At 37.8% G+C, this 24,102-nt stretch overlaps 1 protein-coding gene across 1 annotated transcript in view; it reads right to left on the reverse strand.

The window, feature by feature from the left end:
- Positions 1-19,349, reverse strand: part of TMEM196 (transmembrane protein 196) — a 143,409-nt gene extending 124,060 nt beyond the window's left edge. Inside the window, exon 1 of the mRNA XM_061413665.1 lies at positions 19,254-19,349. Within this exon, the coding sequence (XP_061269649.1) occupies positions 19,254-19,322 (69 nt within the window). The 5' untranslated portion in view covers positions 19,323-19,349. The remainder of the gene's footprint in view (positions 1-19,253) is intronic.
- Positions 19,350-24,102: the final 4,753 nt, after the last annotated feature.

Consider the following 24,102-nt stretch of genomic DNA (forward strand, 5'->3'; position numbering starts at 1 on the left):
CCCATGGTCACAGTTTTCACTGTTACAATATCTAAATGGCTTCTCTATGTATCATCAGTCACCTAAACAGACCATGAGTATGAATCAGCAGAAAAGGCCTTTTCTCCTCCTGTAGGACCAATACATCACGTCCTTCGCCTACTGTGATGCCTGACTTTGCTTGACATGGAATTACTGTTCCCTATGTTCACTGGGGATAATAACATTGTAGAAATGTTGAACAAACCACCAGGGGATAAGCAGCTGCATTATTTGGGCCTTGGACCAGAACTCTCATCCTTGGAAAAAATTATTCCCATAAAGTTATTGTCAACAAGTCCATTGAGATCTCAGTACTGTTTCTTCTTGGCTGCTCCAAACTATTATAATCCTGGAAACTGGGAAGTTAACCATTTAAAAATATGTTGTGAAAACACCCAAAGACAGAAACTGAATGTGTAACATGACATATATTTACATGTTATATGTATTCAAAATATACAAAAAACTCAAAATTCAGCAATAAGGAAACAAGGAAAAGATCCCACCAAAGAAGAAGGAAAGATACCAAATAGGTATATGGAAAAAATAGTCAATACAATTTGTATTTGCAAGGAGAGATAAGAAAGCCTTCCTCAGTGATCAGTGCAAAGAAATAGAGGAAAACAACAGAATGGGAAAGACTAGAGATCTCTTCAAGAAAATTAGAGATACCAAGAGAATAGTTCATGCAAAGATGGGCTTGATAAAGGACAGAAATGGTATGGACCTAACAGAAGCAGAAGATATTAAGAAGAGGTGGCAAGAATACACAGAAGAACTGTACAAAAAAGAACATCACAACCTAGATAATCATGATGGTATGATCACTCACCTAGAGCCAGAAATCCTGGAATATGAAGTCAAGTGGGCCTTAGGAAGCATCACTATAAACAAAGCTAGTGGAGGTGATGGAATTCCAGTTGAGCTATTCCAAATCCTAAAAGCTGGTGCTGTGAAAGTGCTGCACTCAATATGCCAGCAAATTTGCAAAACTCAGCAGTGGCCACAGGACTGGAAAAGGTCAGCTTTCATTCCTATCCCAAAGAAAGGCAATGCCAAAGAATACTGCACAATTGCACTCATCTCACATGCTAGTAAAGTAATACTCAAAATTCTCCAAGCCAGGCCTCAGCAATATGTGAACCGTGAACTTCCTGATGTTCAAGCTGGTTTTATAAAAGGCAGAGGAACCAGAGATCAAATTGCCAACATCCGCTGGATCATCGAAAAAGCAAGAGAGTTCCAGAAAAACATCTATTTCTGCTTTATTGACAATGCCAAAGCCTTTGACTGTGTGGATCACAATAAACTTTGGGAAATTCTGAAAGAGATGGGAATACCAGACCACCTGACCTGCCTCTTGAGAAATCTGTATGCAGGTCAGGAAGCAACAGTTAGAACTGGACATGGAACAATAGACTGGTTCCAAATAGGAAAAGGAGTATGTCAAGTCTGTATATTGTCACCCTGTTTATTTAACTTATATGCAGAGTACATCATGAGAAACGCTGGGCTGGAAGAAGCACAAGCTGGAATCAAGATTGCCAGGAGAAATATCAATAACCTCAGATATGCAGATGACACCACCCTTATGGCAGAAAGTGAAGAGGAACTAGAAGCCTCTTGATGAAAGTGAAAGTGGAGAGTGAAAAAGTTGGCTTAAAGCTCAACATTCAGAAAACGAAGATCATGGCATCTGGTCCCATCACTTCCTGGGAAATAGATGGGGAAACAGTGGAAACAGTGTCAGACTTTATATTTTTGGGCTACAAAATCACTGCAGATGGTGATTGCAGCCAGGAAATTAAACGATGCTCACTCCTGGGAAGTTATGACCAACCTAGACAGCATATTAAAAAGCAGAGACAGATGTGGCTAGTGCAACTGAGAAAAAAAAAAAAAAAGCAGAGACATTACTTTGCCAACAAAGGTCTGTCTAGTCAAGGCTATGGTTTTTCCAGTAGTCATGTATGGAATGTGAGAGTTGGACTGTGAAGAGAGCTGAGCGCCAAAGAATTGATGCTTTTGAACTGTGGTATTGGAGAAGACTCTTGAGAGTCCCTGGGACTGCAAGGAGATCCAATCAGTCCATCCTAAAGGAGATCAGTCCTGGGTGTTCATTGAAAGGACTGATGGTAAAGCTGAAACTCTAATACTTTGGCCACCTGATGTTAAGAGCTGACTCTTTGAAAAGACCCTGATGCTGGGAAAGATTGAAGGCAGGAGAAGAAGGGGATGACAGAGGATGAAATGGTTGGATGGCATCACCAAGTCAATGGAGATGAGTTTGAGTAAACTCTGGGAGATGGTGATGGACAGGGAAGCCTGGCATGCTGCAGTCCATGGGGTCACAAAGAGTCGGAAACGACTGAGTGACTGAACTGAACTGAAGTCAAAACAACAATGAGACACCATTACACAACTACTGAGATGACTAAATTTAAACAATTGATACCAAATGCCACGAGGATGCAGAGAGCTGATCCATTGCTTGTGGGAATGAAAAACTAGATAGCCTCTTCAGAAGAAATCCTCTTAGGAAGTTAAACAAAGTCTTAGCATGCGATCCAGCAATCGTGCTCCTGGGCATTTACTCAGATGAGTTGAAAACCTCTGTCCACATGAAAAGCCACACATGAATGTTTACAGCAGCTTTATTCATAATGGCCGAAAACTAGAAGCAACCAAGATTTTTTTTTTTAAATAAATGAATGGATAAACAAATGGGTACATCCATACAATATAAATCCCCAAATAAACAAGCTATTGTATTAGCAGTTAGGGTTCTCCAGATAAAAGTAGTATATTAATAGGAGATATGTGTATACATATATATATATTTAGAAGAATATACAACAGAAGGTAGAATTGGTTCAAACAGTTATGAAAGCTGATATATCCCCAGATCTGCAGTGGGCAAGCTAAAGAAAATTAAAGTTTAGGTCAAGTCTGAGTCCAAAGACGTGAAACTACAAAAAGCAATGATATAGTTGCAGTCTGAAACCTAACAGGCTTAAGACGGAAGAAGAGTCCATGCATTAAAGGGATGTGGTTGGGTCCTGCTGACTGCATTCCAAATTCCAGCAGGAAGCCTGCCCATAGCTGTAGGGGAAATTTATATTGTATGATACTGCAGTGATGTCTACATGACATCATCCATTTGTCAAAACCTATAGAACTTTTTAGCACAAAAGTGTACCTTGGTGTAAAAATTTTGTTTTAAATAAAAATGGCTTAGGAAATCAGATTACGGGATGGAATGCAGGCTGTGATTTTAAAAATCTAATTAGACACAATATATGGCATAACCGCCCTGAATGGGGTTGGAGAAAGGATGCTAACATGAGTAACTCTGGAAATGAGTGAAGACTGTAAGACTTCATTTTATGTTATCTGTATAGACTGTACATAAGTACTGTTGTCTGCTTCATAAAGTTGTTACTCAGAGAGGTTATTGTGCTGCTGTGCTTGGTCACTTAGTCATGCCTGACTCTTTGTGACCCCATGGACTGTAGCCTACCAGGCTCCTCTGTTCATGGAATTTTGCAGGCAAGAATGGAGTAGGTTGTCATTTCCTACTCCAGGGGATCTTCCCGGCTTAGGAATCAAACCTGCATCACCTGTGTCTCCTGTATTGCTGGTGGATTCTTTACCTCCTGAGCCATCAGGGAATACATTCAAAAAGGATATGGGTTAACAACTAAGAAACAAATAAAAAATAATCCATTCCCAAATATTAAAATGTCTCCCTTACATCTGCTTTTCCATTTTGTTTTCTATTTTTCTTCCATATGTGCTTACAGTCTTCTAAAAGAGTAGATTACCTATTTATTAAGTTAACTGTCTGTTGTTTCTCCCTATTTAAATATGAGCTCTACTGAGTTAGGAAACAGCAACTCACTCCAGTATTCTTACCTGGAGGATCCTGTGGACCGAGGAGCCTGGCAGGCTACAGTCCATGGGGTCACAAGAGTCAGACACGACGTAGTAACCAAACCACTACCACCACAGATTTAGGCATCTTGGGCCTAGATCATAGTAGGGGCTCAGTAAATTATTTTGAATCATTTTGAATTGAACATGCTTTGTTAAGTATCAATGTAATGTCCACTGGCACCACTACAGCAAAAAATAGTTAATGTGGAGACTCCAGGAGAAGGCAATGGCACCCCACTCCAGTACTCTTGCCTGGAAAATCCCATGGGTGGAGGAGCCTGGTAGGCTGCAGTCCATGGGGTCGCTAAGAGTTGGACACAACTGAGCGACTTCACTTTCACTTTTCACTTTCATGCACTGGAGAAGGAAATGGCAACCCACTCCAGTGTTCTTCCCAGGAGAATCCCAGGGACGGGGGAGTCTGGTGGGCTGCCACCTATGGGGTCACACAGAGTCGGAAACGACTGAAGCGACTTAGCAGCAGCAGCAGGACTAGCTCACCTTGAAGTGAATCCCACTTCCAACACTTACTTGCTCTACGACCCTGGGAAAGTCACTGAAAATTCAGCCAGGAAAACTGCTATGACATATGGTTACAAAGCAGGTTCAAATATTACAACATATTAAATAATCCTCCTACCTATTTGCTTAAATTTCATTTTCTTCTGGGAGTAAGACTAATTTTTTTCTCTACCAGTAATTTTTGTGCTATTAAATTTAACATTGAAGCACAGAGGGGAAAAAACATTCTACCACAAATGTAAAATATGTATCTCTACAGATTTTGAAAAAATATATTTTTTTACAATAAAAACTATATAGCCTGGAGTCTTTGAGGGTCTAAGAAATAATGTTTGATTTGACTTTACTTTCATCAGAGTTCAGTCACAACAGTATTTATGCAAGAGCAGTGTAATGAGTAGATCAGTCAGTAAGGTTATTTGTTGAGTAAGATTCCAAATTAAATTTTTTGATTTCCTGATTTACCATAAAGAGAGGACACCAATAGTGTTGTGGAAATAATGGGTTGCTCTCAAAATTGGGCCACTGTGATAGTGATTATCATAGATCAGAATGGGGGAAATCAAATATCTAATTCTAATAAGTACAGCTTTATTAGAAAATCATTGCTTTCCTACTAACCAATAAATTCTGAAGATTGAATGCCAAAGATTTTATCCAATAAACTTATTCCTCTTAAAGTAATTTTTAAAAATGTGTCTGATAAGGGAACTGCAACTATTTCAGAACAGTAAAGCTTATTTTAAGTATTTTCTACACATGTGGAGACATTTAAGTATATTAAGAATAGCTAAATTTGTTTAATTTCAAAAAAAAGAAATGGTGGGCCTCAATGATAATATAACCACAACCAAATGATATGAAGAAGAAATAAACCTATGAAAACAAGACTCAATGATAAATTCTCTTCAATGAAGCTTGATAGATAAGAATTTTAGGAAAATATTAATCCATAGTTAACCTGTTCTATTTCCTTGCAAAGTTGCTGGCTGTCATTCACAGTAGAAAAACGGTCTTGATATCATTACACCACTATCTGTTTTACTTCTAACTTTCAAAGATCCTTGCTTTCTTTGAGTAGCCAACCATGACAGTAGCTTAGCATGAGATAATCCCAATGGTCATTTAATGTGGCTAATAATCCTGAATGATTTTGGCTTCTATTAGGATGACCCACGAAGCCATCAACTCCTGAAGGTCTGTCAACTAACAATATCCTATAAAGGAGCCACAGTACAATTCAAATTCCTCAAATACTTCCTGGGTGGCTGGTACAACTATTCCCCAGGCACCAAGACAGAAATGGGAGGGACCAAGTATGAAAATGAGCAATACACCCCATCTTTCCTTAGATTGTCCATAAGTCTTGTAAATGAAATAGGCATCTAAAAATAATAATGGTACAATGTGATATGCAACAATATGCAGAATTGTGTACAATTTTACAGAGTGAAGACTATGTTTAACAAGTCAGGGAGGCATGAAATCTTCAAAGAGAATCTTAAACATGTTTTAAATCGATGAATAAGAGTTTTGTAACCAACAGCCTGACAAAAGCTATTTAGAGAATAAGCAGCATTGACAAGGAATTGAAGAGGTGAGTATTCAGTTAACTAGCAATGTTTCAGTATTTCTAGAGTGTAAGAATAGAGACAAAGCCAATACTCAAGATTCATACTTTTTTGGCACACTAAAGAAATTACCTGGTTGGAAATTAGTCACTGAAGGTATATGAACCTGAAGGGGAGCAGAGAGGATTATGATCAGATCATCTTTTCTGGCAGCAGTTGGGATGATACACCCTAGGGAAGTGAGGCTGAAAGAAGATGAGCTGGAGTCCACTGCAATGCTGTGGTGTCGGATGACAAGTGTTTGAAGTAAAGCTATAAAAGTGGGGATGTAGAAAAAGCACAAAATTTGAAATAAATTTAAGAAATTAAACTGTCAGGACTCAGTGATTAATTGGCTGTTGGAGTGGATTACAAAGGAGACAAATTCTAGAAAAACTCTTGGGAACTCTGTGTACTGTGTTAACAAGGAATTACTTTCTCCTGCTAGTAACAGATACCAGAAATAACTGTGGTTAAAGTAAGTAACAATTTATTTCTCTCTGCCTTGGGCCAAGTGTGAAGAAAGCACTCTCGGTCTAGACGATAGCTGTGCAGTGCTCACAGAGACCCAGGCTCCTTTCACCTGCCACTCCACGGTCTGTTTTGTTTCTTCATTACAATTTGCATTGTCCAACACGGATGCCGGAGCTCAAGTACAATTTCCATATATTAAGCAAGGAGCAGAAAGTGCAAGACCCAGAATGAGCACAGCACAGCCTTTCCACTTCCTTTTAAGAGGCCCATAGAACACTCAACTAACAATGTCCACATTTATCTCTTTGGCCAGAACTTAGTGCATGGCCACACCATGTACTTAGTACATGGAAGTGTACTTTGTCTGAATACTTTGCCACTCTGACTGTTTTTAGTGTTCAGTGACCAAACAAGGAGGAGAAATAGGTGCTAGAAGGACAATTATTTTCTTTACAAATACCTTGTAATCAATAAGAAAAATTATAGTGAAAGAATATCAGGTGTGGGATACCGTTGGGGAGAGGAAGAGTTAATGCATTTACTTTTGGATATACTGAACATGGCACACTGTTGGTATTAAGGAATAGATGATTAATATTGGTCAGGTGTACAAATATCCAATGGAAAATCAATTCAATTTAAAAGTAGAAATAGCTATGGAGAAGGCAATGGCAACCCACTCCAGTACTCTTGCCTGGAGAATCCCATAGATGGAGGAACCTGGTAGGCCATGGTCCATGGGGTCACGAAGAGTCTGACACGACTGAGTGACTTCGCTTTCACTTTTCACTTTCACGCATTGGGAAGGAAATGGCAACCCACTCCAGTGTTCTTGCCTGGAGAATCCCAGGGACGGGGAGCCTGGTGGGCTGCCGTCTATGGGGTCACACAGAGTCGGACACGACTGAAGCGACTTAGCCGCAGCAGAGAGAGCTATAATGACTTGAGAGTCATCTGACAGTATGAAAATATGGAACATAAGCCAAGTATTCCTAACCTCATCAATAGTACTGAAGTCAAAGACAGAAATAAACTGCAATTATGGAACTGGGTAAAAAAGCCACATTCTGGTATATTGCTATACCTCCCTAGAGCAGTGTTTTGTTTTGTTTTTTAATTGAATTTGAGGTGTCATAAGGAATATATAGAATATTCTCAAATACAAACCAGGCTGAGGTCAGTAATGTCTTGTGCTCTTACAAAGGTATCATCACCATGAGCTTGGTTGAAATAGGATGCCCCTGACCCCCTTTTTAGATTGTGTTATTCCCAAAGATTAATAAGATTGATAGTCTTTGTACCTTTTTAAAAATGTCAATATGTATTTTTACAGCACCTATTACTAAGCTCATGGACTGAAGAAAAGGAAAATCAAAAGAGGATCTATGTTACTTGACAAACGTGACTCAACTTTTATCTTTATATCTGTCAGTACAGAAATGAAAATTAGTAGTCTGGTTCTTTGATATCTACACTCTTGTCAGAAACTTTTCCAAATCTATGGCATGTAACAACAAAGCAGACTTAAATCCCTCTCAGATATTGGAATTTCTGTTTAAAAAAAAAAATCCCTACTATTTCAAAGAGCCAAAGCACTCTTTTTTCCCAAGTTGCATATTGAAGATACATGAATATATATTGTATATTTACATCTAATGAAAGAACAAGCCTATAATTATAGAGATGATTTTCCAGTGGAAACTATAAGATATAAAATTATAAACAGGTTTAATTGAGTCTGCTCCTTAATGGAACATTAAGCTTTGTATTATTTGAAAATTTTACAATAAAAATGCTTTGCATGTTAATTTTTTTGATAAGCTTCTTCAATGGACTAAATACAGTTTGTTCTCCTTATAATGTCCTAATTTTCAATTATGTTGCTTATTTTCTATAAATAAGTCTGATATAACAAATCCAAAAATCAGTACTTGGGGGCAATCTCAAAAACAACATACTGATCTCAGTTTGTATTCAAGGCAAACCATTCAGCATCACAGTAATCCAAGTCTATGCCCTAACTACTAATGCTGAAGAAGCTGAAGTTGAATGGTTCTATGAAGATCTACAAGAACTTCTAGAACTAAATCTGCCCCAAAATGTCCTTTTCAACATAAGGGATTGGAATGCTAAAGTAGGAAGTCAAGAGACACCTGGAGTAACAGACAAGTTTGGCCTTGGAGTACAAAATGAAGCAGGGCAAAGGCTAACAGTTGTGCCAGGAGAACACACTGGTCATAACAAACGCCATCTTCAAACAATACAAGAGATGACTCTACACATGGAGATCACCAGATGGTCAATACCAAAATCAGACTGATTATATTCTTTGTAGCTGAAAATGGAGAATCTCTGTACAGTAGCAAAACCAAGACCTGGAGCTGACTGCAGCTCAGAACATGAACCCCTTATTACCAAATTCAGGCTTAAGTAGAAGAAAGTAGGGGAAAACACCAGACCATCCAGGTATGACCTGTCAAATCCCTTATAATTTTACACTGGAGGTGATAAATAGATTCAAGGGATTATTAGATCTGGCAGACAGAGTGTCTAAAACTTTATGGACAGAGCTTCATAACACTGTACAGGAGGAGAGGACCAAAAGCATACCTAAGAAAAAGAAATACATGAAGGCAGAGTGCTTATCTGAAGACACCTTACAAATATCTGGGAAAAGAAAAGACATGAAAGGCATAAGAGAAACGGAAAGATATACCCATTTGAATGCAGGTCAGTTCAGTTCAGTTGCTCAGTCATGTCTAACTCTTTGCGATCCCATGGACCACAGCCTTCCAGGCCTCCCTATCCATCACCAACTGCCAGAAGTTGCTCAAACTCATCTCCATTGAGTTGGTAATGCCATCTACCATCTCATCCTCTGCCGTCTCCTTCTCCTCCTGCCCCCAATCTTTCCCAGCATCAGGGTCTTTTCAAATAAGTCAGCTCTTTGCATCAGGTAGGCACAGTATTGGAGTTTCAGCTTCAACATCAGTCCCTCCAATCCACACTCAGGACTGATCTCCTTTAGGATGGACTGGTTGGACCTTCTTGTAGTCCAAGGGACTCTCAAGAGTGTTCTTCAACACCACAGGTCAAAAGCATCAACTCTTCGCACTCAGCTTTCTTTATAATCCAACTCTCACATCCATACATGTCTAATGGAAAAACCACAGCTTTGACTAGATGGACCTTGTTGGCAAAGTAATGTCTCTGCTTTTTAATATGCTGTCCAGGTTGGTCATAACATTCCTTCCAGGAGTAAGTGTCTTTTAATTTCATGGCTGCAGTCACTATCTGCAGTGATTTTGGAGCCCAGAAAAATAAAGTCAGCCGCTGTTTTCACTGTTTCTCCACGTATTTGCCATGAAGTGATGGGACCAGATGCCATGATCTTTGTTTTCTGAATGTTGAGCTTTAAGCCAACTTTTTCACTCTCCTCTTTCACTTTCATCAAGAGGCCCTTTAGTTCTTCTTCACTTTTTGCCATAAGGGTGGTGTCATCTGAGGTTATTTATATTTCTCCTGGCACTCTTGATTCCAGCTTGTGCTTCTTCCAGCCTAGCATTTCTCATGATGTACTCTTCATAGAAGTTAAATAAGCAGGGTGACAATATACAGCCTTGACGTACTCCTTTTCCTATTTGGAACCAGTCTGTTATTCCATGTCCAGTTCTAACTGTTGCTTCCTGACCTGCATACAGGTTTCTCAAGAGGAGGTCAGGTGGTCTGGTATTCCCATCTCTTTCAGAATTTTACACAGTTTATTGTAATCCACACAGTCAAAGGCTTTGGCATAGTCAATAAAGCAGAAATAGATGTTTTTCTGGAACTCTTGCTTTTTCGATGATCCAGTGGATTTTGGCAATTTGATCTCTGGTTCCTCTGCCTTTTCTAAAACCAGCTTGAACATCTGGAAGTTCACAGTTCGCGTATTACTGAAGCCTGGCTTGGAGAATTCTGAGCATTAGTTTATTAACGTTTGAGATGAGTGCAATTGTGTGGTAGTTTAAGCATTCTTTGCATTGCCTTTGTTTGGGATTGGAATGAAAACTGACCTTTTCCAGTTCTGTGGCCACGGCTGAGTTTTCCAAATTTGCTGGCTTATTGAGTGCAGCACTTTCACAGCACCATCTTTTAGGATTTGAAATAGCTCAACTGGAATTCCACCATCTCCACTAGCTTTGTTCATAATGATACTTCCTTAGGCCCAGTTGACTTCACATTCCAGGATGTCTGGCTCTAGGTGAGTGATGACACCATCATGATTATCTGGGTCATGAAGATCTTTTTTGTACAGTTCTTCTGTGTATTCTTGCCACCTCTTCTTAACATATTTTGCTTCTGTTAGGTGCATACCATTTCTGTCCCTTATTGAGCCCACCTTTGCATGAAATATTCCCTTGGTATCTCTAATTTTCTTGAAGAGATCTCTAGTCTTTCCCATTTTACTGTTTTCCTCTATTTCTTTGCACTGATTACTGAGGAAGGCTTTCTTATCTCTCCTTGCTGCTCTTTGGAACTCTGCATTCAAATGGGTATGTCTTTGCTTTTCTCTTTTGCTTTTCACTTCTCTCTTTTTTTTTCACAGCTATTTGTAAGGCCTCCTCAGACAACCATTTTGCTCTTTTGTATTTCTTTTTCTTGAGGATGTTCTTGCTCCATGCCTCCTGTACAATGTCATGAACCTCCGCCCATAGTTCATCAGGCACTTTGTCTACCAGATCTAGTCCCTTAAGTCTATTTCTCACTTCCATTGTATAATCATAAGGGATATGATTTAGGGCATACCTGAATGGTCTAGTGGTTTTCCCTACTTTCTTCAATTTAAGTCTAAATTTGGCAATAAGGAGTTCGTGATCTGAGCCACAGTCAGCTCCTGGTCTTGTTTTTGCTGACTATATAGAGCTTCTCCATCTTTGGCTGCAAAGAATATAATCAGTCTGATTTCGGTGTTGACCATCTGGTGATGCCCATGTGTAGAGTCTTCTCTTGTGTTGTTGGAAGAGGATGTCTGCTATGCCCAGTGTGTTTTTGGCAAAACTCTGTTAACCTTTGCCCTGCTTCATTCTGTACTCCAAGGCCAAACTACCTGTTACTCCAGGTGTTTCTTGACTTCCTACTTTTGCATTCCAGTCTCCTATAATGAAAAGGACATCTTTTTTGGGTGTTAGTTCTAGAAGGCTTGTAGGTCTTCCTAGAACCGTTCAACTTCAGCTTCTTCAGCATTACTGGTCGAGGCATAGACTTAGATTACCATGATATTGAATGGTTTGCCTTGAAAACGAACAGAGATCATTCTGTCATTTTTGAGACTGCATCTAAGTACTGCATTTTGGGACTCTTTTGTTGACAATGATGCCAAAGAATAGCAGAGAGAGATAGAAAGCCATCTTAAGTGAACAATGCAAAGAAATAGAAGCAAACAATAAAATGGGAGACTAGAGATTTCCTCAAGGAAACTGGAGATACCCAGGGAACATATCATACAAAGATGGGCACTATAAATGACAGAAATGGCAAGGACCTTAGGAGCAGAACAGATTAAGAAGACATGGCAAGAATATATAGAACAACTGTACAAAAAAGGTCTTAATGATGCAGATAACCATGATGATGAGGTCACTCACCTAGAATCAGACATCTTGGAGTGTGAAGTCAAGTGGGTCTTGGGAAGCATTACTATGATCAAAGCTAGTGGAGGTGATGGAATTCTAGCTCATGTATTTTACATCCTAAAAGATGCTGCTACCAAAGTGCTGTTCTCAATATGGCAGCAAATTTAGAAAACTTGGCTTCCCTGGAGGCTCAGACGGTAAAAAAAAAAAAAAAAAAAAAAATCCTCCTGCAATGCAGGAGACCTGGCTTCGATCCCTGGGTTGGGAAGGTCCCCTGGAGGAGGGCATGGCAACCTACTCCAGTTTTCTTGCATGGAGAATCCCCAAGGACAGAGGAGCCTGGCAGGCTGGAGTCCATGGGCTCTGGAAAGAGCTGGACACAACTGAGCAACTAAACACAGCACATACACAGCAGTGGCACAGAACTGGAAAAGGTAAGTTATCATTCCAATCCCAAAGAAAAGCAATGCCACAGAATGGTCAAACTATCTTACAATTGCACTCACTTCACATGCTCAGGGCTTCCCTTGTGGCTCAGATGGTAAAGAATCTGCCTGCAGTGCCGGAGACCTGGGCATGATCCCTGGGTTGGGAAGATCCCCTGGAGAAGGGAAAGGTTACCCACTCCAGTATTCTGGCCTGGAGGATTCCATGGACTGTATAGTCTATGCAGTCGCAAAGAGACGGACACGACTGAACGACTTTCACTTCACTTCATTTCACATGCTCAAGGTAATGCTAGGGTTCAATAGTACATGAACTGAGAACTTCCAAATGTACAATCTGGAACTAGAAAAGGCTGAGGAACCAGAGATAAAATTTATAAAACCTACTGGGTCATACAGAAAGCAAGAGAATTCCAGAAAAAACATCTATGTCTTCTTCATCGATTATGCTAACGACTATGCTGTGTGGATCACAATAAAATGTGGAAAATTTTGAAAGAGATGGGAATACCAGACCACCTTACCTGCCTCCTGAGAAACCTGTGTGCAGGTCAAGAAGCTACAGTTAGCACTGGAGTGTGGAACAACAGACTGGTTCAAAATTGAGAAAGGAGTATGTCAAGGGTGTATATTGTCACCCTACTTATTTAACTTATAGGCTGAGTAAATCATGCGAAATGCCAGGCTGGATGAAGCACTAGTTGAAATCAGTATTGCCAGGAGAGTTATCAGATATGTAGATGATATCACTCTAAGGGCAGAAACTGAAGAGGAACTAAAGAATCTCTTGATGAGAATGAAAGAAAAGAGTTTAAAATAGCTGGTTTAAAATTCAACATTAAAGAAAAAATATGAAGATCATGGCATCAAGTCCCATCACTTCATGCAAATAAATGAGGAAAATTGGAAATAGTGACAGATTTTATTTTCTTGGTTCTCAAAAATCACTGTAGACAGAAACTACAGCCACAAAATTAAGACACTTGCTCCTTGGAAGAAAACCTATGACAAACCTAGACAGTGTATTAAAAAGCAGATGAATGGATAAGAAAGCTGTGGTACATATACACAATGGAGTATTACTCAGCCATTAAAAAGAATATATTTGAATCAGTTCTAATGAGGTGGATGAAACTGGAGCCTATTATACAGAGTGAAGTAAGCAGGAAAGAAAAACACCAATACAGTGTACTAATGCATATATATGGAATTTAGAAAGATGGTAATGACAACCCTGTATGCAAGACAGCAAAAGAGACACAGATGTATAGAACAGTCTTTTGGACTCTGTGGGAGAGGGAGGTGGGGGGATGATTTGGGAGAATGGCATTGAAACATGTATAATATCATATAAGAAATGAATCGCCAGTCCAGGTTCGTTGCAGGATATAGGAAGCTTGGGGCTGGTGCACTGGGATGACCCAGAGGGGTGGTATGGGGAGGGAGGTGGGAGGGCGGTTCAGGATGGGGAACACATGTACACCCGTGGTGGATGCATGTTGATATATGGCAAAACCAATACAATATTGTAAAGTAAAAAAAAATAATAATAATAATTAAAAAAAACTATAAAAAAAAAAAAAAACAGAGATGTCACTTTGTCAACAAGGATCCATATAGTCAAAGCTATGGCTTTTCCAGTAGTCATGTATGGATGTGAGATTTGGACCAAACAAAGCTGAGTGCCAAAGAATTGATGCTTTGGGTTGTGGTGCTAGAGAGGACTCTTGAGAGTCCCTCAGACAGCAAGGAGATATCCAGCCACTCAATCCTAAAGGAAATCAACCCTGAATATTCATTGGAAGGACTGATGCTGGAGCTCCAGTACTTCGGCCGCCTGATGTGAAGAGCTGACTCCCTGAAAACACCCTGATGCTGGGAAATATTGAAGGCAGGGAAAGAAGGGGATGACAGAGGATGAGATGGTTGGATGGCATCACCGACTCATGAGTTTGAGCAAACTCTGGGAAGTAGTGAAGGACAAGGAAACCTGGCCTGCAGCAGTTTATGGGCTTGTAAAGAGTCAGAGATGACTTAGCAACGGAACAACATCGAGAACAGGAAGTTTCAGATATGAAAGGTCAAAATTTGTTTAGGTTGGCTCTTAGACTTAAATAATTTAGTCTTTCAAAGATGTTTTGGTTTATCTGAATAAGCTAAATAACGGAAGAATCCAAATTCCATCTAAAGGCTTATTAAACATTGAAAATGCAAGAAATTTATTTTAAAATATTATTTTTCCCTGGTAATGATTCCTCGTTATGCTAGGATTAAAATTTATAGAGCTGAGTTACTGATAGTATAACTAGTGTTAATTTTCAAATATATTGAACTGGTCTCTGTGAATGAGTTAATAAAAAGGATATGTGTTTATATGTGTATAAATTCCATAACTTGGGAATTCAAACTATAAAGATATTTTTCCAGTTGTACAAGATAAATGCATTCCTTTGCTTACTTTCTATTCTGTTTACTATTGACTTTAATAATATTGGATAATCTGGTTATCCTTTAAAACGTTAGTGTCATTCTCTTATACTGGTAACTGGGTTTTACCACTCTTTTTAATAATAGAATCTCTTTGGTAACATCATACTCCAAGTTTTAATACTGCAGTATTTAGGGAATTAAATAGAATCCCTTTTTAAAACCCCACATAGAATTTGTAGTGGTTGAGTGCTTTAATTGCTGTATAATTTCCCTCCTAAGTAGATTCTTTCTAATCCTCAGTACCACATCCTAAATCCTTAGGACTGTGCATTTTGGAAAGGGATACTCTATTATTTATTAAATGGCTTTTTAGGAGCTTTTCCTCAAATAGATGGTGAAACTAGATAAAATAGAAAAGGTCAAGAGAAAAATATTTTATTATACTCATCAGTTATGAGCCCATGTGTTTACCCTTTACATAATTTTGGCTGAAAAAAATTCATATTCTGAAATACATAGTTAACTTCATGTAATTCAATGAAAATAACCTTAAAAGATAATAAAATAAGTCTCAATGTCCAGTACCATTTTAAACCTCAACTGAGTAGCATGCTTAGTTTAATTTTGTTGATAAATTCTGTGCTACCCTTTGGTTTCAAACCTTCTGACTAAAATTCAGTTCAGTTCAGTCACTCAGTCATGTCCGACTCTTTGCGACCCCATGAACTGCAGCATGCCAGGCCTCCCTGTCCATCACCAACTCCCAGAGTTTACCCAAACTCATGTCCATTGAGTCGGTGATGCCATTGAATCATCTCATCCTCTGTTGTCCCCTTCTCCTCCTGTCCTCAATCTTTCCCAGCATCAGGGTATTTTCAGATGAGTCAGCTCTTGGGATGAGGTGGCCAAAGTATTGGAGTTTCAGCTTTAACATCAATCCTTCCAATGAACACCCAGGACTGATCTCCTTTAGGATGGACTGGTTGGATCTCTTATCTATCAGCTATTTTATTGCTTTATTGTCATAGTAACAAAGAATAAATATTAAGCATAGTTAACTTTTATTAACTAATCAAGGACTTAGTGTCATCATGCTATATTTTTACGTAGTCAGTCTCATGTGTTGTTGAAGGGCAAATGTAAAGTTTCACTACACTTACAAATGCCTATATTTAAAAAAAGAATTCTTGGATTAATTTGTTTCTTTTACTTTTGTCCCCTTGCCCGAAAATTAGAGATAAGAAACATTTCAATAAAATTCCGTGGGACTTTCCTCGTGACCCAGTGGTTAAGAATCTGCCTGCCAATGGAGTGGGCATGGGTTCAATTCCTGGTCCGGGAAGATTTCACAGGCTGTAAAGCAACTAAGCCCATGCACCACAACTACTGAACCCGCACACTGTAGAGCCCATGCTCTGCAGTTGAGAGAAGCCACTGCAAGAAGAAGCCAGCATACTGCAGCAAAGAGCAGCCCCTGCCCACTGCAACTAGAGGAAGCCAGCTGCAGCAATGAAGACCCCACGTGGCCAAAGAGAAAATAAATTTTTTAATTAAAAAAATAATTTCCTTTATCACTGAGTTTTACTACACTGGCATATATAACTGCAAATGAAATAATAGCATATAGTTTAAATACCTACAGTTATAGAATAATTATATACTTAAATTGAAGGGAAAATATTCACCTTCTGCTGAGCTTTATCTTAATGGCTTTTCCTTTGGTTTAGTAGAGTGGAATATTAATGGTATTTGCTGATCTATTTCTGCATCTTAATAGATGATGATCTATTAAGATTCATCATCCTTTAGATAGTCTTATGTATATTTCTCATATTTCAAGCTTGTTTGGAAGTTATAGGAAATGTAACAAACAGCAAGGCATTTAATATTGAATGTCCAGAATCCTACTTTGTCATACAAAACAAACTCAAGGGAAAAATTAGTTTGTCACATATAATAACACACTGCAAAGAAGGAAAATCAACATGCATAAATGCAAGACTTTTTACACAACAGATAGGTCCTGGAAGGACTAATTTGCTACAAGAGAAAGCAACACAAGAATAGCTGTCAGCTGAATATAGCACTTGAATTTCATTGCAGCCTTTTCTTGATACTCAATCTGTACTGTAATTGAAAGTGAGAACTATCAGGGTTGAGAATTTTCCTCCTGACAGAAGCCTTTTTTTGACATCCCTGTTCATTCCACCTGAACTCTACACTTAGGCTTCTGTTGCTGCAATCCTCACAAACAGCTTTCAACCAGCTCTTCTTTCAATGGGCCTCAAATACAACGCTTTAAAATATTTTGAGCAAAAAATAGCATCATGTTTTGTTTTTATCTTCATTTAGAATATAAAGTATAATCTTGGAGTCATTTAGGTAAACAGTTTCAGGAATTCTTTTTAACATATTTTCAGAGACTCCCATTTGTTTTGAATCAATTACTCCTCCAATTACACAGCATCCTCATTAAAAGATCATCACAAGGGAAAACAATTTGATCCTATTAGAATCCACAGATTCAAAACAGGAAACTCTGTGTTGAGTAAATAAAAGATTATGTGTCAGGCTATTTTTCATGCATAGGGAATATACATTTTCAGCATTTTACAAATGAAACCACAGATCTGAGAAGATGAAATCAGTTTCTTTTCTGAGTTCAGTCTTTTAGTAATCAAGCAGTTTTCATATTATTAAATGCATGCCTGAAGAAAACACCAACACCTTGAAAGAATTCTGCGTGTTGGGCATACAATGAGACTGTGCATTTTCTGAGAATCAATTGAAAGAGAGAATACAAGACTTCATTATATTAAAATATTTCCAGCCTTTCTCTCAAGGCAGAGAAAAGGAAGAGTAAAGTTATCATGAAACCAATATTTGAAATTGGAGCTGATGAAAAAGTCAAGAATTGTGCTCTTTAGCATGTTTTTCAACTTAGGATTTTCATTCCATTTAACACTAAACTTTCCTCCTTTCTAAATTCCTTTACATTATTATATAAATACAAAATAAAAGAATAACTATCATATTTGAAAATGTAGAAGACTATTAGTTAAAACTTCGAAGGCTAAAATAATGAAGATAAAGTATTGATTATAGGATGCTTACACTTAAAATATAATTGGTATGAATTAGCAAACATGTAAATTCAAGTGCAAAATTTAAATCCTTTGGGCTTTTTTTTTTTTTTTTTTTGTAAAGGACTGATCTAATTTGCCAACATGTTTTTAAGATGAATATTTTCTGTGAATGGGAAAACATTTGTTTAATGACTTTTGCTTATTGGAAGCTAGTAAACATTTTAGAGTATTTCTGCCATCTCAGTTACACCTATGAAGGTAGCAGGAATGCAGTTACAGATGTTTCATTTATGACTTCCTGCAGGAACACATCCCCTGGGATCTATAGGATCAATGTAATCCAAGGTCATCTCAAATATAATGCTGTACTTGTGGTCCAAGGATGGAGACTGCAGAGGAACCAGATAACAGGACATTTATACACCTTTGACCTTATTTAATGGAATCTTGTTGGATTGCAATATGATAGGAAGAATCACCACTGAAATGACACCAGGAAGCATTTTGTAATATCAAGGCTTTAAAAATCTTTTCTTGCCTTTCCCTCATGGAATGGAAATTTACCATTTGGTCAATGAAAACCCTTAGAGTTTACTTGTCTGTGTCTGGTTCATAATGTTGTGGAACACCGGGCAGTCACTGCTACATGGAGAGGACCCCACGACGGGTAGGAGACAACAGCCAAAGCAGAAACAGTGAGCATCTATTGCAGGATGTGGTGGAGACAGACAATCGTGACCATATCTAAGCTGTGGTGATTCAACCAGTCCTGGAAGAGGAACAGCCATCTGCCTCAGGCACACCTCCCGCACAGTCAGGCAAACCAATCAGAGACTGGGAGACTCCTCAGCCTGCTTCTTAGACTTAGCATCTAGTTAGTTAGTATCTAGTCCTAACTAGATACTTCCTCTCCACACCGCGCAAGTAACATAAACCACCAAATAAAACAAAAGAGAAACATTCTTTTTTCCCTTTTGATAAGAACTATTCTTAACAGAAAACCACATAACATCTAATAGGTACTTACATGACGGTAACAAAATTGCAGACTTTCCTTCATAAGGATTCAGAAAGCAGTGGGCAAAAAGACCAAACCAATCATTTTAAACTGACCTGATCCAGTTGGCTGTTCATCAACTGGTGACTTTCAGAGATCACAGTTAAGTGGTCGCTGAACAGCATCTGGTTATCTGGTTTACCAGGTGGTCTGTTAAAATAAAAATTTAGACCAAATATACCACATTTATTAATAAGAAGATACAAAACACACAACATGCTTTTGCAAAGTTGGGGATGTTATTTTCTGTCCTTAGGCACACTGACAAGAATGTACACATCTGACAGCAGAGTCAGCCTAGTTTTCATTGGGTTTGATTACAGTCTTCTTTATAACAAAGACCTTGCACTATGTAGAGTTCTAGTATCATGGTTTACTCTAAAGATGTTCAGCACTTGAGACAATGGGGCATTTACATATTGTTCATGTCAGAGATATGTTGCCACTCTGATGACCTCCACACATGTACTCCATATTTGTGCCACAGCACTGTGAAACAAATTACCAATCAAATATTATACAAAGATTACACAGTATTAAAGAAGGGAAATGTATTCTAAGTAATCAAATGAAATAAGTCCAATATATAATGAACATTTTATAATATCAGGGAGATTGAAGTGTTAATTTACTCTATAAATCTATCAAAGAATCATCTGAGCTCAAGAAACAGTGCCTCAGTAAAAAAAAAAAAAAAAAAAAAAAATCAAATTTAAATATGCAATAGATACCTTGAAGAATTTATTACATACTATGGAAATTAAGCCAATGAACTAAAAGGGAAGTTAGAGGAATTCTCTCAGATACGGCAGAAAAGAAGAAAGAGACAAATAAAAGCAAAAGAGAAGAAACACAAGAAATTCAATATACATGCAATATGAAATCCAGAATATAAATATAGAGTGATTTCTAATATTTAGGGAATAAAAATTGCCAGTTGTTTTATTTATTCAAAGTTATTCATGCTTATAATTAGATTAAAGTAGTTTAATTTTAATGCAGAATTTAAATGGTTATCACTCTAGATCCATGTTGTCCAATGTGGGAGCCACATGGCACAATTATCTACTGAGCACTTGAAATAAGTCTAGTCTAAATGTATACATGCTATAAATATAAAATCCACACTGATTTCAAAGACTGAGTATGAATACAAGACTATAAAATATTGTTAATTTTTTACCATTTATTACGTGTTGAAATAATTATGTTTGATATATTGAGTTACACACATGATTACTAAAATTTATTCATCTGTTTCTTTTTACTTTTTCAATGTATCTATTAGAAAATATTTTTACTGGATAGTGTTGCTCTAGACAGTGCTGACTTGCCTTGGAAACATTCTGTTACTTTTATTTAGAATTACTTTCAAAATCTTGAGGCACATTCCCAGGAAACTTTAGAAGCAAATCTCACTTGAATGTGAACTGGATATTGGAAAATAGTCAGAAGGCATTTTGAACAAAGCTTGTTAAGTAAGGTGGCGATGAATTTAGACAACACATTAGCAATCAAAAACAAGGGCCCGGAACTAAACACTGGGTCTTCTAATTTGGGATGACTCATCATTTGGATTGTAGTATATCACTTCAGACTTCAACTTTCTTTTTTATAAAATGAGAAGTCTCACAAGCATATTTTGAAGGCTGTGTCACTTCTCTTTGTACTTTTATAAATAATTTACATTGGCCTTAACTGTATAATACTGTGGAATTGGTTTTGGAATCTGCTGAAATACCTAAAGAATTATGTTAACTCTGTTCGCATCTATTAATGGCAGTATTCTCCACTGAGAACAGAGACTTTAACTATGGTAACACAAGCCAACTAAGGAAAATATTTTCTACTATTCCTTTACCCTTACACGTTTGATTTTGCTGGGTCCTTTCTTTGTTTAAAAAAAAAAAAAAGAATGTTTAAAGCTTACGTATAATCAAACACTAAACCTAAATTCACTCCTATAATGACTCTTTACATTTCACAAAATAGTTACTGCAAATTCCTTTTTTTAATAATCTGCATTAAAAGGCATTTCTTTGCATATAATTTATTGAACTTATATAATTATACTCTTCTTTGTCTTATATTTTGATAATTGTTTCTTTGATGACTTTAATTATAGGCACTTCAGTAAGAACTGAAAGTAACAACATCATTTCAACTGGTATTTTGAGAAAATCTTTCAAAACTAGATGAATGGATTTTAAAGGTAATAAATCCTTTGGTCTTTTTCCATGTGGTTCTGGCAGACTTTGTAATATGAAAATAAATAAAATTCTTTTACTGCAAATATATCTGTTATGTCTCTGAGCAGGAATGTGCCTTTTAATGAAACACTGAATGTGCATATGCTGGTCTAGTCAAATAACCTAAGGGTAAAAATACATATTAGGTCATAACCTCAAATGTTCTAGAGTTTTCTCCTGCATTTTCAATGAAGTCTACTACAATCACATTTTTTCCCCAAGCACCCTTGGGAAAATGCTATATTCTTTAGTTGCTCTGGGTGTGTTTTACATATTTGGGGCCGGTCCAAGGTATTTTCATAATCCACTGGGTAACACGGTCAGTTCACACTGAATAAAAATTGTCCAAGCCATTTCTTAATGAATTAATTCATTTATTAAATATTAAAGACATGTTAGTTGTGGATACAGTAACAGGTATTGTACCTGTTACCTAGGCTTCTTAAATGTTGAAGACAAATTTAAGTTCTATCTCTATGTGATCATTCAGCAATTTGGGAAAACAAGTCTTAGCACACAGTAAGGACTCAAGAAATATTTCTTGAATGAATGAGTCATTGAACCATGTTGTAATAACATAAATAATTAATGTTTATTAAGTTCCTGTTCTGCACCAATGTGTAAGAACATGTAATTAAATACTCATAACAACTCCATAATACACACACACACACACAACTCTAATTTTCTAAATGAGGAAAGGTGGCTCAGAGCAGCTGGACAACTGACTATGGCCACTAAGCCAGTAAATTATGGTGCTGGGATTTGAACCCAGGTCCAAAAAAACTACAAAGACTGTAACACTCTCATTCGAACACCACTGTGTTTTGAATTTGCAGTTCATTTTCAAGACAAAGCCATGTATGATCCTGCTGGCTATAAATCACACTGTCAACATTCAGGGTTGAGAATAAAGTGTGATCACCAGATGGGCAGACAGGGAAGAATGGACGCAGAGCAAGTTCAGTTCCCCAGGCAGGCCGTTTTACCCAGTGTTAGTGACCACGAAATAATGATGCTAGTTTTATAGTTTACACAACTGAACATGCATAGGAAATATACTGTGGCATTTGCTATTGCTGTTCTAACAAAAGACCACAGACTTCATGGCTTAAAAGAACACAAAGATATTACTTTACAGTTCTTTGGGATCGAATTCCTAAAATCAAAGTGTCAGGTGCATTTCTTTCTGGAGGCTGGAGGCTCTGACTTCTCAGTTTCTAGAGGCTGCCCTGCATTCCTTGGCTTTTGGCTTCCTTTCTCTATCTTAAAAGCCAGCAACAATGGTTTGAGACCTTCTCGTATTTATGATTCTGACTTTGTTTCCATTGTCACATATCTTTCTCTGATTTATTCTGCCTCCTTTCTCCACTTTAAAGCCCCTTGACATTATTGGATTTGTGTGGATAATCCAGTATAATTTACCTATTTGGAGATCCTAATGATAATCACATCTCCAAAGTCCCTTTGACATGGAAGGCAGCATATTCACAGGTTTCAGGGATCAGCACATAGACATCTTTGGGGAGATCATTATTTTATCTAACATATATATTAGATCAAGTATCAGAGTCCTTCACTATCAGTATTTAGTATTACTACCAGTATTCACTATCACTACTCAGTATCCTTGACTATTTATATCATGTTGCTTTAATTTATAAGCAGTTGAAACTTGGTTACCTGAAAAACACACTGAGATTCTGAGATTTTTGCTGGAAGCATTCCTAGGATCAACATCATTTAGTGAGTGAAGAACACAGGATGCATGGTGAACTGTGATCCAGTTACAACCAAGGTCTTGGACCATCCCCACAGGGAGCTGGGGATTCAGGGTTGTCTCACTTTGAGGCAGAGAGTTTGGGACCTGATGCCCTACATTGACCAGTCACTGGATAGAGGCTGCCTCTCCAACCCTCCCGAGAGCAGGTGTGGCCTTGGATGCGTCAACTTCAACAGAAGGACTTGGTTGACAGCCCCAAGCAGCCAAGATTCCCAGTGCCTGAAAGGCAGAGAGCCTCCATCCTGAACGGGTGCTGCGCAGCATCTACTTCAGAAGCTAAACCGATTCAGGTGCCATGCTTAGGCCGCCATTCATTATTATAGGAAAATCCAGGGCAAAATGCTTTGAGTTAAATATAGTCACCAAAGATCAATAGAAAGAACCCAATATCCATAAATTAAGTTGAATTTAGTTTCTTGTTCTTCCTTGGCATAATCTATTCCCACAGGCACAGTTTATTATTTTTCCTCTTTTTTTTCCCTAGCTGCAAAGTGCCACTTGAAATAAAATGATGTCTTTTACCAGTGCTTATGTGTTCAATTAGAAAAGTATTTAATGATAGGCACTTTTCCAAAACAATAAGAACAACAAATATCGATTTCATTGTTGCAATTAATCACTTGTATTTAAATTATGAAAATGTGTTATCATGTTCCCTCCAGGATGGTTATTTGGATATTAAAAGGAAAAATGTTCTTAATGCTATATTACCTTGGATTTCTTATTTAATTCCACCAAATGTCCCCCTTTTTATAGAGAAAAGGACAATAGTTGTTTTCCATGCAACTGAGAGAAGAAAAATTATTTCATCCTTCTTTGCCTACACAGCTATACCTCTGTGAAAGCACCAGGAAACAGCAGGAATAGAACAAG

This window comes from Bos javanicus, chromosome 4 (genome assembly GCF_032452875.1).
Source record: "Bos javanicus breed banteng chromosome 4, ARS-OSU_banteng_1.0, whole genome shotgun sequence".
Lineage (NCBI taxonomy): Eukaryota > Metazoa > Chordata > Mammalia > Artiodactyla > Bovidae > Bos > Bos javanicus.